We start from the raw sequence: 14,350 nt of genomic DNA, 5'->3' as shown, positions 1-14,350 counted from the left end.
GCAATATAATAACCATCAGTAAACAGAAATCTAAAATGAAGATAACCACAAAGCAATATTTTGAAGCAGAACCATTTTTTCAGTGTGACAAAAAACGTTAGAAAGTATGATTTACGTCATGAGATGATTCTTGGCTCAGAAAAGAAGGACTAGCAGGAAAATGTCCAATTGAAGGGACAGATCTATGATCCCTTCACTTACATTGGCTTCATATTGGCATAATTCCACTGACTTCCTAGAAAGCAGTTTAAATTTATGTAGGTGGAGAATCAGACTTAATCCTGTCCCTCAAGGAAGACATGCTTAAATACAAAATTGTGTATGTATAAAACATAAGTGGCAGGCAAAATGTTTCAAAACCAGTTAAACTAGCGTTCATACAAGTTCACTGAGCTGGGCAGTCCTACTGCTGCGTCCCGATCTCTCCACATCATCTTTTCCCTTTTATTATTTCTACAGAGGAAAGCGGATGGGAAGGAAGCACAGTTATCCCTGCTATTCGGGGACACAAAGATAAAGCAACTTGCCCAACATCACGCAGGAAGTCTAGCAAAGCCCAGACCTACAAGCCCATCCTCCTTGTCCGTCTCCATTTCCATTTCCACCATGGGATGTAGAAGTTACTGCTCCGCTCCTTGACACACCAAACCACACAGACTCCTGCCAAATATCTGTGTGCTTAGGGGTATTAACACCACGCTTCACGCTACGCTTACCACGCAAGTACTTCTGCTGGGTCAAAAGAAGTAAAAAAGGACATAAACACACCGGCCTCACCTATTTTTTCCCCCTTTCATCGTTCTGTTTCTGTAAAGGTATACATGGCTACGGACGGAAGATGTCAAACACATGCACTCCCTCTCCTCCAGCCTTTTAAGGTGGCTCACGTGCTCTGCACCTGGCAAGACTCTGCCCAAAGTTACAGGTTCGACAGCGCGACCTGAGCGGAGCTAGCACAGACTAACAGAGAGAAGGTGAGAAATGACTACTGTGCTGAAACACTAACAAAAATACAGCGTCACATTTGCCTGCTTGACCAGTTTACGCTTAGGAGGGGTGAGAAGGCAGGGCCAGCCCTGAAGAGGTGCAACAGCTACCAGCTCCTGCCAGTATCTCAAGAAGGGAATAAGAGGTGCAGCAGAGGGGTCGGTTAGACTGGGAAGAGGCAGCCCAAGGACTACGTTACTTTACAAAGACCACTCAGGACCCCCCAATGACTTGCTACGGCTTTGATGCAGAGTACCACAAACGCCATCTGCCAACCATCCGCAATACGCCGCGGGATTATACACCGAATAAAAAGTTACTACAGCGCAGCACGGCCGCAGCTATCCCATTGGTATAACCCACTGCACCCGCGACTCCTTCCACGTGACGTTTCTAAACACTTAGGTAAAATGAGCATTATCCACATTGTATCCTGCACAGATGAAAAAGCTTTACAGCTGGATTACAAACACGCTTTCACTGGTTTATAGCCTTCAGGGAGTATCAGTAACGCAGCAAACATCTCTGGGTTCCAAGTTTTGCGCTGGGATGTCTGACGTGCTGAAAGCCACGGAGAGAGAAAAACAGCGTGTGCAGCCTGATAGCTCCCTACCGGCTATATAGTAGATCAAGTTCAAGAGAGCAAATTAATTCATTAAAGCAACATATATTCAGTCAATTAGCTTCAGATCCATGTTTCATACAACATCACAGGAAGAATGGATGTTTTGTTCAATCAATAGAGTCGTTTCGGAGCCTCTGTTACGAACGGTCACAGAGGTGCATTTGCGAGAGCCATGCTTTGTTCAGAAGAGCGTAGATCTAGCCCTTAGCCCACCCTATGCTGGCAGCTCGTCCAGCACAAAATTTCTCGGTGTTTTAAAATATGCTACACGACGGTAATAACGTCGAAGAGCCTGAACTTTGCTTCCCTGCAGGTTACTCCAAACGCAGAGCCTCTGTCTGGCAAACAGAACGCTTCAGAGAGAAAAAGAAACCTGAAAAGGCCGTCAAAAAATCACGCCACCAATTTCGGACAAAACCCCACCGCTTCAAACGCCGTCACAAAGCCGACTTTTGAGCTACGAGAATCGCATTTAGCAACGATCAGTAGAGCGCGAGCACGCGTTCGACACAGGAAACGGAAAGGGGCGAGAACGTGCGGGAAGAAAGGCAGCACCAGCGCGGGCTGAATCTCCGAAAAGGCTTTCTCGAACGTCTTTGAATTTGATCTGACAGACTTGTTCACCCTTCAGGGCCTACGACACACATACGAGATATAGATATATTATCCCAGAAACAGATTACGGCATGCAGAGGACGAGGTTTTCACAACAGCGGCGCTTGTTTGTGCATTCTCCGCGTGCGGCCGCCTCGTCTGCAGCGCGGACGCAGGCTCGCGTGCCTGGAAAGGCTGAGATGACCCACTGCCTCGTCTTTTAATCTCCCTCCTTGGGCGGGTGACTGTAATCTCCAAGGCAGACCATGCCCGATGTTAAAGTGAAATAACATTTGCTGTTAGGCATACACAAATTTGGCAACAGCATCTGAAAACAAAGCCTGTATTGTATCGAGTTCATTACCGCAGTGGTGGTGCTAGGACTTCATAACGGCGCTTCAAGAATACTAAAGAACACTCATTCTTTCTGGATGAACCACGAATTTGCAGTACTGATGGATGGCCGCCTGCCTTTATTTGCTTGCCTCAAACATTTGTATAAGCATTTTTCTTTGTTTTCAAGCGTACGCACGGAAGCAGCGCGTGCGCTTGCTGCAATATCCACGCTTGTGCGCGTTCATCCAAGCCAGAAGATTTGCAAGTAACAGCGCAAAGGTGCAGTGTTGCAAGTTTTTGTGTCATAAATGATTGGTTCAGCCCTTCCTCCTGATGACAAATGTTTCAGTTACCCAGTCAGGAAGGACAAATGGTTCCACGTGAATTAAATAACCAGTCATCGCACCACTTGGGAAGTGAACGACAAACTGGAAATATTGAAAGCAGCAGACACAATAGGGTCAAAGGGATTCATAGGCTGAAGTGTTTAATGAAATACTCTTTGAACAAATTTAAATTACATTACTTGATCTCATATTGATGTCGCAGGGCCTGCAGGGCTCTCTGTTGTGAACAGTGCTATTAACTTCAGCGTGATTGTTCCTGAAGAAGAAGCAGTTTCAGTGGCTAAAGTGGTGTTTTTAAAATTACTCTTTTTTTTTTTTTTTAAAAAAAGATAAATATTTGGTACATGTGTTTAATAGTAGCAGGACTCTAAGGCCTACATAGCTGGACATTTACTATTTACGTTGCTGGACGCTTACCATAGGAATAGGAGCTGCTAAAAAGTTATAGTGGCTTAATCTGTCTTTGTCAGGTTCGTTTGACCACTGAGGGACTATTCGTAAGAGACAGCGTTACTCTTTGCAGTGTTTGCAAGACTCTCTTCTTCAGCCTCTTGACACTGATCCACAGCGAGCGACAATGACCACAGGACATCACTGCGGACGCAGGCCGTCACAGCTGTCACTTGAAACGGGGCCGACTTGCTCTTCTTATTAATCTGGCTCGCACGGGGCGGAGGGGCAGATGTCAAGCGCGGCTGGGACAGCGGCACGCTGCAGCGCTGGGACTTCACGAGAGACTTCTGACGAGCCTCATGGTAGTTTGACTTGAGCTGTCGAAACTGCAGCCACCGTAGATCTGCTGCGGCCCCCAGAAACCATCGCCAGAGAGCCTCTGGGCCACCTCGCCAAGCTCCGCGCAGAGGCACAGTCGAATAGCAGCTACCTCTGGCACATGCACATTCACACTGAGGCTTATTTTGCTACCCAAGGCAATTGCCATAGATGTAAGCTTTAAATTCGAGCAGAAAGTGCTAATGTTTAAAATCATCTAAGACCCAAGGAGCCTCCTACCTCCACCTTTGACAAACACAGTAAAAGAACAAAACTGAGATTATGCAGGCAAGTGTTTGACTAATGTGTCATTAATGCTGCTTCTTGAGTGAATAAGCTCCATAGTAATATTGACTAGTAGTACTGAAACATGATTTCATCCTCAAGATCGCTGCAGCTCCAAACAAAGAGAATATGCTGGATCCTTAAACTGTATCACTTCAGTTATCATTACAATGCTAATTTGTCTTAAAGCGTTACCTCCAAGAAGAAAACCAGGAAAGCGCTGAGGAACGCCTAATAATTCAGCCAGAAAGCTACCCTTTTCCATTCTGTTTCAGCAAATTTGGTTGAAATTTTGAAGTTTGGGCATAGTGAATAGGTGGCATTTCAAAATCAAGAATATCGATTTTTTATGATTATAGCTTAGAAACATTTTAATGAAAAATTTCAGCTGACCTGAAATGTACTCAGTGTGATGCTTTATTCATGCCAATAGCAAGTTAAGAGGCTGTTCAAGAAATTTCCAGCTTTTGCACGTTTGCCTCTTAGATCTGTCTGTTTTGAGATAAGAGTGAAATGGTGCTTAAGACTATAACAATAAATTAAGTAGGCTTTTATAATTGTTATTCCAAAACAGAAAAAAGAGTTCTAAAAATAGGTTTCAAGCCAGACTATTTAAACTGTATATAAAAATTTGTAAGTGAAATTATTTTCTGGCTGTATATCTCATCAGAGTGGCAAGTATTATGTCGTGATTTCATTAAAAGAACCATCCATTCAGGATGACTGACATTCGGACACAAACGAGGCTTTGTTTTTTTACATTTCCTTCTAGAAATGATTTCATTATTTGATAAAACAAAGCCACCTTTCGATTGAAATCAGAGTCCCGTGATATGGTTTAAAACATTATAAAATAAAATATATAGATATGTGAAAATACTAAAGACAGAGCATACTGAAAATCTGGGAAAGAACGTAGTCTCGTTTTCCTCATATCTCTGAGCAGAGGACAGTTTTCTCAAACCACTCGTTCTTAGCATACATTTGACAAAAAAAACTTCAAAATTTTTCACTTTGATTATGAGCATTTGAACGTTGAGGAGAATAGCTCAGTTGCGGCTGGTTAGACGGGTCTCTCGGAAAGCTTTTCGTTCCCGAACCGACGAGGGCTCAAGTTCCACCCGCACACAACTGCTGTGTGCAATTTCTGCACAAATACCCCGGCCCATAAAACGTACTCCAAACGGCACAGGCGCTACCACACTGCAAGCAATGGGAATAGATACTAGCGAGATTTACTGGGCGCTGTCTGCAATACTTGCCCATTTCTCATGACTCCACTGATGTCTTCTTTTTTTTTTTTTTTTTTTTTTTTTAAATAGTTCTGACCTAAACCCAGTTGAAATCCAGGGGAAAATTCCACCAGTTTTAGTTAAAGCTGCATTGCATGAAATTCCTGGAAGACCACACCAAAATCCTCACTTAATGAAACTCAGGGATTTCTCCTAGATACGACAGGCCTAGTCTAGCAGAGCATGCACACTCAGCAACTCCTGGAAGATGCAAACAAAACATCGAAAACAGATCCTGAAGACACTAGTACAAGCTTAGCAAGGACCACAAGGTTTGGTCCAGGTGGTGGATGCTCAGCATCTCTCAGGAAACTCAGCAGCTGTCAGGAATCAACCCACATTTTCCAGGTGCCATAAAAAGCCCATGCCAAGAGTTCGGCTTCTTTTAGGAGTTATAAAGCTAAGCATTATTATTGCCAGGAAAACCTTCACATTTCAGTAGTCCTTTCTCTCTGCCTAAAACCGTTTTCTTGTCCTACAGCCATTCTACGCATACATAGCGTTCCTTGGTTGCAAATCTGGCCTTTTAAGAAAAGGAAGATTGTTACACTGCAGCCTTAAATTGTTAGGAAGAGGACAAGATTTGATGCGAGGACGAGGTGCTTCTAGGATACCACAGCCTTTTCTGAAGGGGGGGAAAAAATAACTCGGCGTATAAACGCTCGTCTCCGAACTACAGCCAGACTCGCCCGGGCTGAGCTGTCTGTCAGTTAGCATCTAATCCAGGAAACCAGGTTTGCAAAGTTCATGCGTGCGGAGTTGGGCTGATGGCATTAGGTGCACTGAGGCTCATACGCCAAGTGCATCAATGGGGAGGGGGGGGAAGGCTCCAGCATACCCTGAAAAGCAGCTCCGCAAAAGGCTTTCCCCTGAGCTCTTCCTTTTCTCCAGCACCACCGAAGCCGCACGGAGCATCTGCACAGCCGGGGCCGGCGGCGGCGGAGCAGGGGGTGGTTTCGGGACCCCGCCACCGGCTCGGCCTGGGCTTGCAGATGCTGTCACCGTTCGGGGCTTTCCGACCTGCCGTGCCCAAACCTCCAAACACCCCTGTTGGCGGGTGTCACCCGCACCTTCCCCACAACTCCGCTCGCGGGGCGACCCGCACGCTCGGCGAGGTGCCCTGCCGCCCGCTGAGCGGCCGAACCCCCGCGCCCCTTAGCACCGCTCGCAGCCCCAGGCTCCGCGTGAAGCCACCCCGAGCCCACCGCCCCGCAGCGCTTCACCGCCGGCAGCCTCTCCAGCCCCGCTCGCCGCCGCGAGGGGAGACGGCGGAGAAACTCGGGGTGTCCCCCCACCTACCCAAAACCTCCCCCTCCAACCCCCAGCCTCGGCCACGGGGCCGCACACCTGGGCCCCGGGCCGGGCTCGGCAGCCCGCGGTCCGGTTCCCATAGCAATCCCGGAGATGCCGGTTGCCACGGCAACACCATCCTCCTCCTCCTCGGCCGCGCCGGAGCCGGGGCGCCGGCTGGGCGGGCTCTGCTCTGCCCGGCTCGGCTCGGTCCGACCCGGCCCGGCCAAGTTACTTCCCCCGGCGCCGCCGCGGTACCTTCGAGGCAGCAGATCCGCCAGAGCCCCGAGTGCGTGAGGTCGCCCCGCGCCCGTCGCGGCGGCCCCTGCGCTTCGTCGGCCGTGATGTTGGTGCCGTTGCAGATGTGAGCGCTGGAGTAGAGCCAGTAGTCGGTGCCGATGGCGATGGCCATGAGGCTGAAGGCGGCGAAGGCGCCCACCGTGGTCAGCAGCATCTGGACGCCACGGTCACACCACACCATGGTGCTTCATAGTCCCCCCGCGCCGGTGCGCGGGGGCCGCAACGACACCGCCCGGCAGCCGCCGCCGCCGCCCGCGGGAGGGAGCCGAGTCACGGGGCGGGGGGCGGAGGCGGGGGGGGGGGGGGCGCCCGCCGCTGCCGCTACCGCCGCCGCGGGGCCGGGCTCCGCCCCGCCCGGCCCCGCCCCCGCGCAGCCCCCGCGCAGCCACCTGTTCGCGCCCCCCCCGCGGGCTCCGGCTCGGCGAGCTTGTGCCCAGTTTATTCGCAAAAGCTCCGGGGCGCAGCGGGGAGGTGGAGCGCGGCCGTGCGCGCTGTAGCAGCGGTGCACACCACCCCCCCCCCAAAAAAAAAAAAAAAAAACCAAACAAACGGGGGATTGGGGAGGGGGGGGAAAAAAAAAAAGAGGGGGGGCGCCGCCATCCCGGGGGGAGCGTGTCCGGGGGGGACGTGCAGAGGTTTGGCCAGCGTTTCCTCCTGCGACCTTGCTGCGCGGGTCAGCAGGCGGCGGGGGAGCGGGGTGTCCCCACCAGGCCCTCCCCGTCCAGTACTTGGGCTGCTGGTTTTCTTTCCTTTGGGGAAGGATGGAGAGGAACCAGCTCCTGAAAATATTTTCTTATGGAAAACCAATGAGAGAAGCCTCTAAATGTTTCCCGTGCTGTCCGTCCTTCCTTCCAGCCCTGACTCTGCTCATCACCGCCAGCTGACAAGTCGCTCCTGCCTCCAGCTCATCCCAGTGACGAGTGAGATGAATGGGAAGCCTTGCTGATCGGCTAATGCATGCGTGCGGAGCGAACGTGGCAGCGCACCACGGCTGTGCGTATGAGTTCGGGAGTGGGAGGACAAGAGCTACAAACCTCGAGAAGTGCAGCCTGCTTCCCGTGCAGCGCGGGGACGACTGCCGGTGCTTCGCGGACTCCCTTGTTCGGCATACCAGCGCAGGCGCGTGTTTCAGTTGCTGGACCTTTTTCTAACAAGGAGAGCAAAAAACACAAATGCAAATTAAAAGCTCATCTTTGTTTCACAAAAACCTTGACTTCTGCGAGGTGCTCGGGCATGAAGCCTGTAAACACAGAAGAATTCCAAAGTGTTTAAATTATGCTTTACTTTTCCGCTCTAGTTTATAGGTCTAACAGCGCCCTTGCAAAATCACTCTCTAAATTAATGTCTCCATTAGGGACGGAAGAATGAAGCCAGGTAAACTCTAAAGCAGAGTGAAGCCTCATTCAGAAAAACTGAATTGAGCATTTAAGTTTAATGAGGTTCAACAAAACTTCTCACTTAAAATATATGTTTGTACCCCTGTGCTTTGGGGATTTGGACAGAGTGGGAAAATGAGATACTGAAGCAGCAGGAGAGGAGCCATTTCTATAGATTTTTAAACCTATGGAGTCTTCATTAATGTTATTTATTTGCAGTACTGTATTGCCTAGGAGAGCTGCTTGCGGGCCAGCGTTCTGCAGCAAGCGCCAGGCTACGTGTTCGGCGAGCGGCAGCCCGGGCAGCCTTCCTGCACGGCACGGGAATACCCTCCCCACGCGCTCCCAGTCCGGACGCGCAACAAGAGAAGGCAGGAGGTGAGATGAGGCTGGTGGGTTTCTGCAGGCGTCTCCTGCAGCCGCGCGGGAGCACAGCCGCTGCAGGGCACCGCCGCTCCCCACGGCCTGGGAGCGAGGAGAAGCCCAGTGGCGCCTCTCCCGTAGAGGCTTAGCCCTATTGCGCGAGACCACAGAAGGTACATTAGCAGGGTTCGCTGCTAAAATCCCACATCCACGTTCCCACGTTTGGTAGGAGAGTCTTACTCCTCCCCCCCACCTCCACCCCCCTGGGTTCTTGCAAAGAAAACCACTGTTTCTACTGGCCTGGGAGGAATAATTCAGACTCACAAAGGGTTACAGAGATTCATCCAAGGCAGACAATCATTTTCTGCCCAAGCTATCTTTTTTGGTTTAAAAATGTTCTCTGTTCTTTTGAAATGCATGAAGTAGATTGTGGGAGAGCTAATATTATATTCCACTACTGAAAGCTGGTGGAGTATTTTACATTGATGTCTGGCTCTAGTGATTTTCTAAGGATTCTGAATTCATTAAATCCAACCACTGAATAATCTCCATTCGTGGCGGAAGGAAGGCAAAAGTGCTTATGCTCCTCAATAGCAAAATAGCATGTAGTCTTTTCTTAAGTGCAAAATATCTGACCCATTCTATGTAGTAAGCTTGCCCATTATGAAACCTTTGATTCGCAGACTTCGCTTATGATACAGCCTTATAATATTGTCATTGAATTTAGCAATAAAACAGCCTTTGCAGGGTGTTTTGCACTGCAGTCGCATCCCACATCCGCAATCAGAATTAAGATCTGATTGTTCAAAGCTCTGCCCAGCTACAGAAGCTCACAACAGTCAGAGCAGAGCGCCCTGCATCTTTACACACTAATTTAGTGTGCCAGACTATGCAACACGAGGGCAGGCGTCCAGAACCAGAAATATATATTTTTTTACACTGAAGAAGCAGGAACTTGAAACAGAATTGTTTCAATTCCTTGATGTCGATATTCAAAGCTTTAAATGTAATCCTGTGCCTGATCGTTTTATTTCTGAACTGAGTAATGGTTACTTTGGAGATAAAACTTTGGATTCAACTGAATTTAGTGAGAGCTGTCACTAACGAAGTCTTGCCCAAGAGACACCACCGTCAGCAGAAGAATAATAAAAACTGCAAGATTTTACCATTTAGGACTGCTGCTTCTGTTGATAAGTGTCAAATGCATTGACACAGCATTTAGTTTTAGAGGGTATTGCATTCATTTCTTTTTAATCTAACCTCTAGAAAAATAATAGTGGAAGTTTGCTAAAAGAAACTGTTAGAAATTGCTCAAGAAAAATTCAAGAAAGTTCTTTCTCAGAATGAAAATAATCAATTAAATGGAGCTTTTGATGTAGACACAGTCTAACCAGCATCAAAGCCTCAAACAGCTATTTCATTCTCCCTTGTCCTCTCTCAGCTTTTAGCTCTACGGATGTGAGAATGAGTTTTAACATCTAGGAATGTCCTGAAGCTATAAGTGCATCAGTATAATTGACTGTTGTCATCTCCTATGGCTCTTGATATCTTTCTTATCTAATTTGATGCTAATACTAGGAAATAAATCATCCTTAATCATTTCATTCAGATTATACAGTATATGAAGAACCAGAGAAATGTTTCGTAGCGTTTATGCAGTGTCAGATGGTCTCGTCTTCACACAGAACGACGATGGGATTTAGTTCAACTTAAAATTTTAGCAGCAGCGCTTCACAGGTACAAAGATCTCTGATCTAAGCACTAAACCTTACAGGCATAAGGAACATGGTAGTGTTGGTTATATTTAGTATATTTAAAGATCAGTAATATTGCTCCTACTTAAATATGCAAGCTATTTGTGAAACTCTATTCTTATGTGCTCAGAATTAGTGTGATACCTACTGAATTATGTTAAGAGGCCTTTGTGAAGCTGGGTCCAAATGACTTGCCAAGCTCATAGAGATAGTCTGTGGCAAAACAAAGGCTGAACTTGCTTCTTCCAAGGCCCAGTACGATGCCTGACCCACAAACTCATCTATTCCTTGTATTATTATTCTTCATACATTGTAAGGATGTAGCGTCTTTCGTCTCAGAGGACCCAGAGCGTCCACTTCTGCCAGCCTGGAAAGCTTGACAGATTTCATCATGAGATTTCACGGCAGTTTAGTCTGGAAAAACGTGAAGCTGAATTATGTTTGAGGAGTTAAAAGGCAGAATTTCTTCTTTTGTCCCATAAGAAATCTCCAGAAGTCAGCATGAATGGTTTCAGATTGTCCTGAAGAAATGGTCATCTTAAAGGAAAAACATTGCCATTCACTTGCCATCTCGTGGCACCAGTTTGGCCTCGATTCTATTACTCCTTTCAATATATTAAATATTCCTTGGCTTAGTCATGGGAAGCAAAGCAACACAACTGCTTTCTAATAAATAAAATGTGCTCAGAGATAACTCCATTTCAAGTCTGCCAAGAAGCCAGATGCTACTATTGGAAAAGTAGCTGCCATGGTTTGTCATCTGAGCCTAGAAATTGATATCCAAGAATGATATGATGAGAAAGACTTGATGACAGCCCTGGTCTTTCTATAAATAATTTGAAGAAAACATTTTTCTTTTCAAAAAAAAATGAAAAATCTCTCTGCTAGAGACTTGCCCAGCAAACCAGAAAATTAAAAAGGATAGACATGCTGTGTTTGAATAGGGCCAACAAAAGAACACACAATATACACAATTTATCTAAAAATATACAGATGACTCGCATATTTTACACTGCATTGGCTATGTTTTCCCCACAATACCTATAGTTATGAAAGTCGTCATCTTTTTGACAATGGAGAAAAGGCATGTTATTCATTTGATCGTGTCAAATGTCAAAGTGAATTACAAATGCTTATCCTTCAAATACCCATCCTTCCTGGTAAGATATTAAATATCACATTCAGCTACAGAATGAACTAATATTGCCTACATCTCGCAAATCTAAAGTTCACTGTGCCTGTTATCCGTCACGCTATTTCGTCTCTCAAGTCCTACCTCTTGTCCATGTACTAACGCCTGGAAAATTCATTACAGTGTTAAATGCCACATTAAAGACTTTCTGGAGTATGAGTTAAAACTATGACTGGGATTCGCTCATGAGATGTTCGGAGAGGAATTAAAAAGGGAGCAGGAGAAAGAACAAGGAGTTAATAGGACTGGAGCCTTAATTTTTGCAGTACATTTCAAAGGACTTAGAGACGCAGTATCCTGATGAGACTCTACGGGAAGTTTCTAGCGCAACAGACCTTCTTGAAGTGCAGTGAAAAACTCATTAGCTTTTTCACGACGGAGAAACAGATGTGCTGACCGAGGTTTAGTCCAGACAAGGCACTACTGGAATGAGCTGTGTTCATCCTCAGGGCAGTGTCCAGAGGAAAATGCGAATGACTGGTCGTTCTTCCTTGGGAATACACTGGGATATGGTACACTGAGGATGGAAAGAAATTGCTCTTTAGGCTGTCTCGTTCCACCCGTTCTCAGTCAGCTCTGAGCAATATTTATGCACCTATAACCACCCCAGCAACCGGCTATTTATACTATACAGTAAATATGCACACAGATACTCCGCACAAACCTACATGAACTTCAAACAGGCGAAAAGATGAAATAGGAAGTAGGATGTCATCGTGATTGATTACACTTCTAAGGTCTGGCTTAGCGCACGCACGTGCGGACGCGCATCCTGCTGATCGCTGCCAGGATTCCACAGAACCAATTTCTAATCGCTCCACAAACAAGCAAACATTAGTGTCTGTAATGCCCTGGAAAAAAAATAAAAAAAAAAAACCTCCTTTCAAACAAATGTTCCTTCTCCTCAGACCTAAGGGAGAGTGTGCTGTAGCAGAGCGCAGCGCAGACCAGCACAGCGAAGCTTACTGAAGTCACATGAAGTGTAAAATGAGGCAATCTGTCGGAGAGCTTATTGTCTCTAAAACCGGTGCATCACCGCTGCATCTAGAGGATGGGGGAGAATTACTCCCGACCAACGAAAAGGAAATTGCTTGCTGCATTTAGATTGCGTTTTCACCTGAAAAGAATGTCTTCGAAGGGAACAGTTAGAAGGGGGATTGAGAGAGACAGGTTTTTAGGGTAAGTCTTAAATATTTAAATCAATCAGGATACCATTCTACACCAAATTTATCTCCTAATCTACCTCAAGTAACTTCCCGAGATCGACAGCTGAGTAATTTTTAGCTGATAGTACAGCATTTGAGCAGGAATTTTGTTGCCCAGTGAAATGATTTTCTTATGAGAATTTCAGCCAATTATTCATCAGAGACACGGTCTTTAGGGAGCACACTCCTCTAGCTCGCTTTGAAAAGTTTATAAACAGTCTATTGAGAAAGGCATCTGGAAGGTAAAATTAAAGCCAGCCATTGTTTCTAAGAGGTTAATAATCAAACAAACATCCGAAAGAACAAGGCTTATCTGAGCTTCCCTGTGCTCCAGTTCTTTTACTTCGGCAAAACAGACCAGGAAATCCTTTGAGATCGACCTGCTGTAGTATCGGGAACTGCAGTCTCTGGTGCTGAGCACACATTTCCAAGCATGATCTTCACCACATGTTCACCGTTTGTTAATTGCATGCTATGAGAAATCAGAAAAAAAGGCTAGTGGTAAGAATAAATGAAATTTTTAGAATCTTGAAAGAGCTGAATTAAAGTTTTCTTTGAAGGACAGGAAAAGGAAAGTGGAAGAGGTAAGCATGACTTACCAAGTCAAACCACACTCTGCCCCACGCTCCGTAACACGTGGGTCCGAAGAGCTCTGTTTTTCATGGGGTCTCAGGCTGGAGAGAGAATTCGAACAGATAATCAAAGTGTTTCTGTGATACTCCGAACTCCACAGAATGGAAATCATCTAAACTGAGAGGCTGTGAACCTCTGTCAGTCAAGGGTTTCTCATTTCATTACTCTTCTCTGTATTCAATGCAATTCATTTTTCAGCCAGACTAGCCAGTAATGGAGAGACAGCAGGTAAAACAAAGGAAAGCACCCGTGGAAGTTTTACCATTCTCTTCAACAGGAAGAAGAGCACACCTTTAAAAACGCCCTTAATTCATGAGCTCATTAAGATGAGGACTAAAGGCTTTGACTCTTCTAGCAACTTCTGCTTTCAGTTCTAAAATCTGGCTATTCTAGCTAATTTCAGTACAAGGCTAAACAGACACGTGTTCTGATACTGCCGCCTCTTCCTCCTTGGGAGATTCGCAGCTGTCAGATTGGCAGCATCAGAAACAGAGGAGGCCTATGAAACTGTTGATAGCCTTCAGCACAGAAGAAACTTGAATCAACTTGAAACAGTGGGTTGAACAGAAGGAAGGTTCGTGTATGCTGATGGAAAGAGACTGTGAGCAAGAGAAGCTGAAGCACACTGTCATACCCAGAGTCATAAACCAAAGATACGTAATGAACTGAAGACCTTCTGGTACCAAGGAAAGCCTACAGGAGAGACTAGGGATGCAGCTGGTCAGAATATGAGCACAAAATAGATATGATCAACCCAATTTTCCTTGACAGTTCTTGCTAGACTAAAAATAATCTATGCTATCCAGTTCCTGCAAATTGCAATTCTAGTGCCATTATGTATAGTCTCCATACCTAGTATCTCCCCGCTCAAATAGTTGGGGTGTCTTTTACCATAACGTTCTGCTGCCTGCTCTTAAAAAGCTGCCACATCCTACTCCAGAGCTGGGTGCACTTCCCTGCTACAGGGGGCTGTCAGTCCCCTCTTAAACACCTACACCAC

At 46.4% G+C, this 14,350-nt stretch overlaps 1 protein-coding gene and 1 long non-coding RNA gene across 4 annotated transcripts in view; both read right to left on the bottom strand.

Moving 5' to 3' along the window:
• Positions 1-7,070, bottom strand: part of CACNG4 (calcium voltage-gated channel auxiliary subunit gamma 4) — a 45,103-nt gene extending 38,033 nt beyond the window's left edge. The window contains exon 1 of the mRNA XM_068913768.1: positions 6,786-7,070. Coding sequence (XP_068769869.1) covers positions 6,786-7,008 — 223 coding nt within the window. The 5' untranslated portion in view covers positions 7,009-7,070. The remainder of the gene's footprint in view (positions 1-6,785) is intronic.
• Positions 7,071-7,854: 784 nt separating this feature from the next.
• LOC138061617 (uncharacterized) lies at positions 7,855-13,702 on the bottom strand. 3 transcript variants are annotated; one of them, XR_011135501.1, is made up of 5 exons: positions 13,613-13,702; positions 13,317-13,391; positions 12,181-13,189; positions 10,469-12,029; positions 7,855-7,974 (listed from the first exon to the last, which is right to left on the bottom strand). It is a non-coding gene; the product is annotated as an uncharacterized lncRNA (long non-coding RNA). The 3 variants fall into 3 exon arrangements; XR_011135500.1 differs by having other exon boundaries at positions 13,317-13,686; XR_011135502.1 differs by having other exon boundaries at positions 11,848-12,029; positions 13,317-13,686.
• Positions 13,703-14,350: the final 648 nt, after the last annotated feature.

Source organism: Struthio camelus, chromosome 19, assembly GCF_040807025.1.
Source record: "Struthio camelus isolate bStrCam1 chromosome 19, bStrCam1.hap1, whole genome shotgun sequence".
Taxonomy (NCBI): domain Eukaryota; kingdom Metazoa; phylum Chordata; class Aves; order Struthioniformes; family Struthionidae; genus Struthio; species Struthio camelus.
The sequence above is the reverse complement of the archived record's forward strand: the minus strand, read 5'-3'. Positions and strand labels throughout refer to the sequence as shown.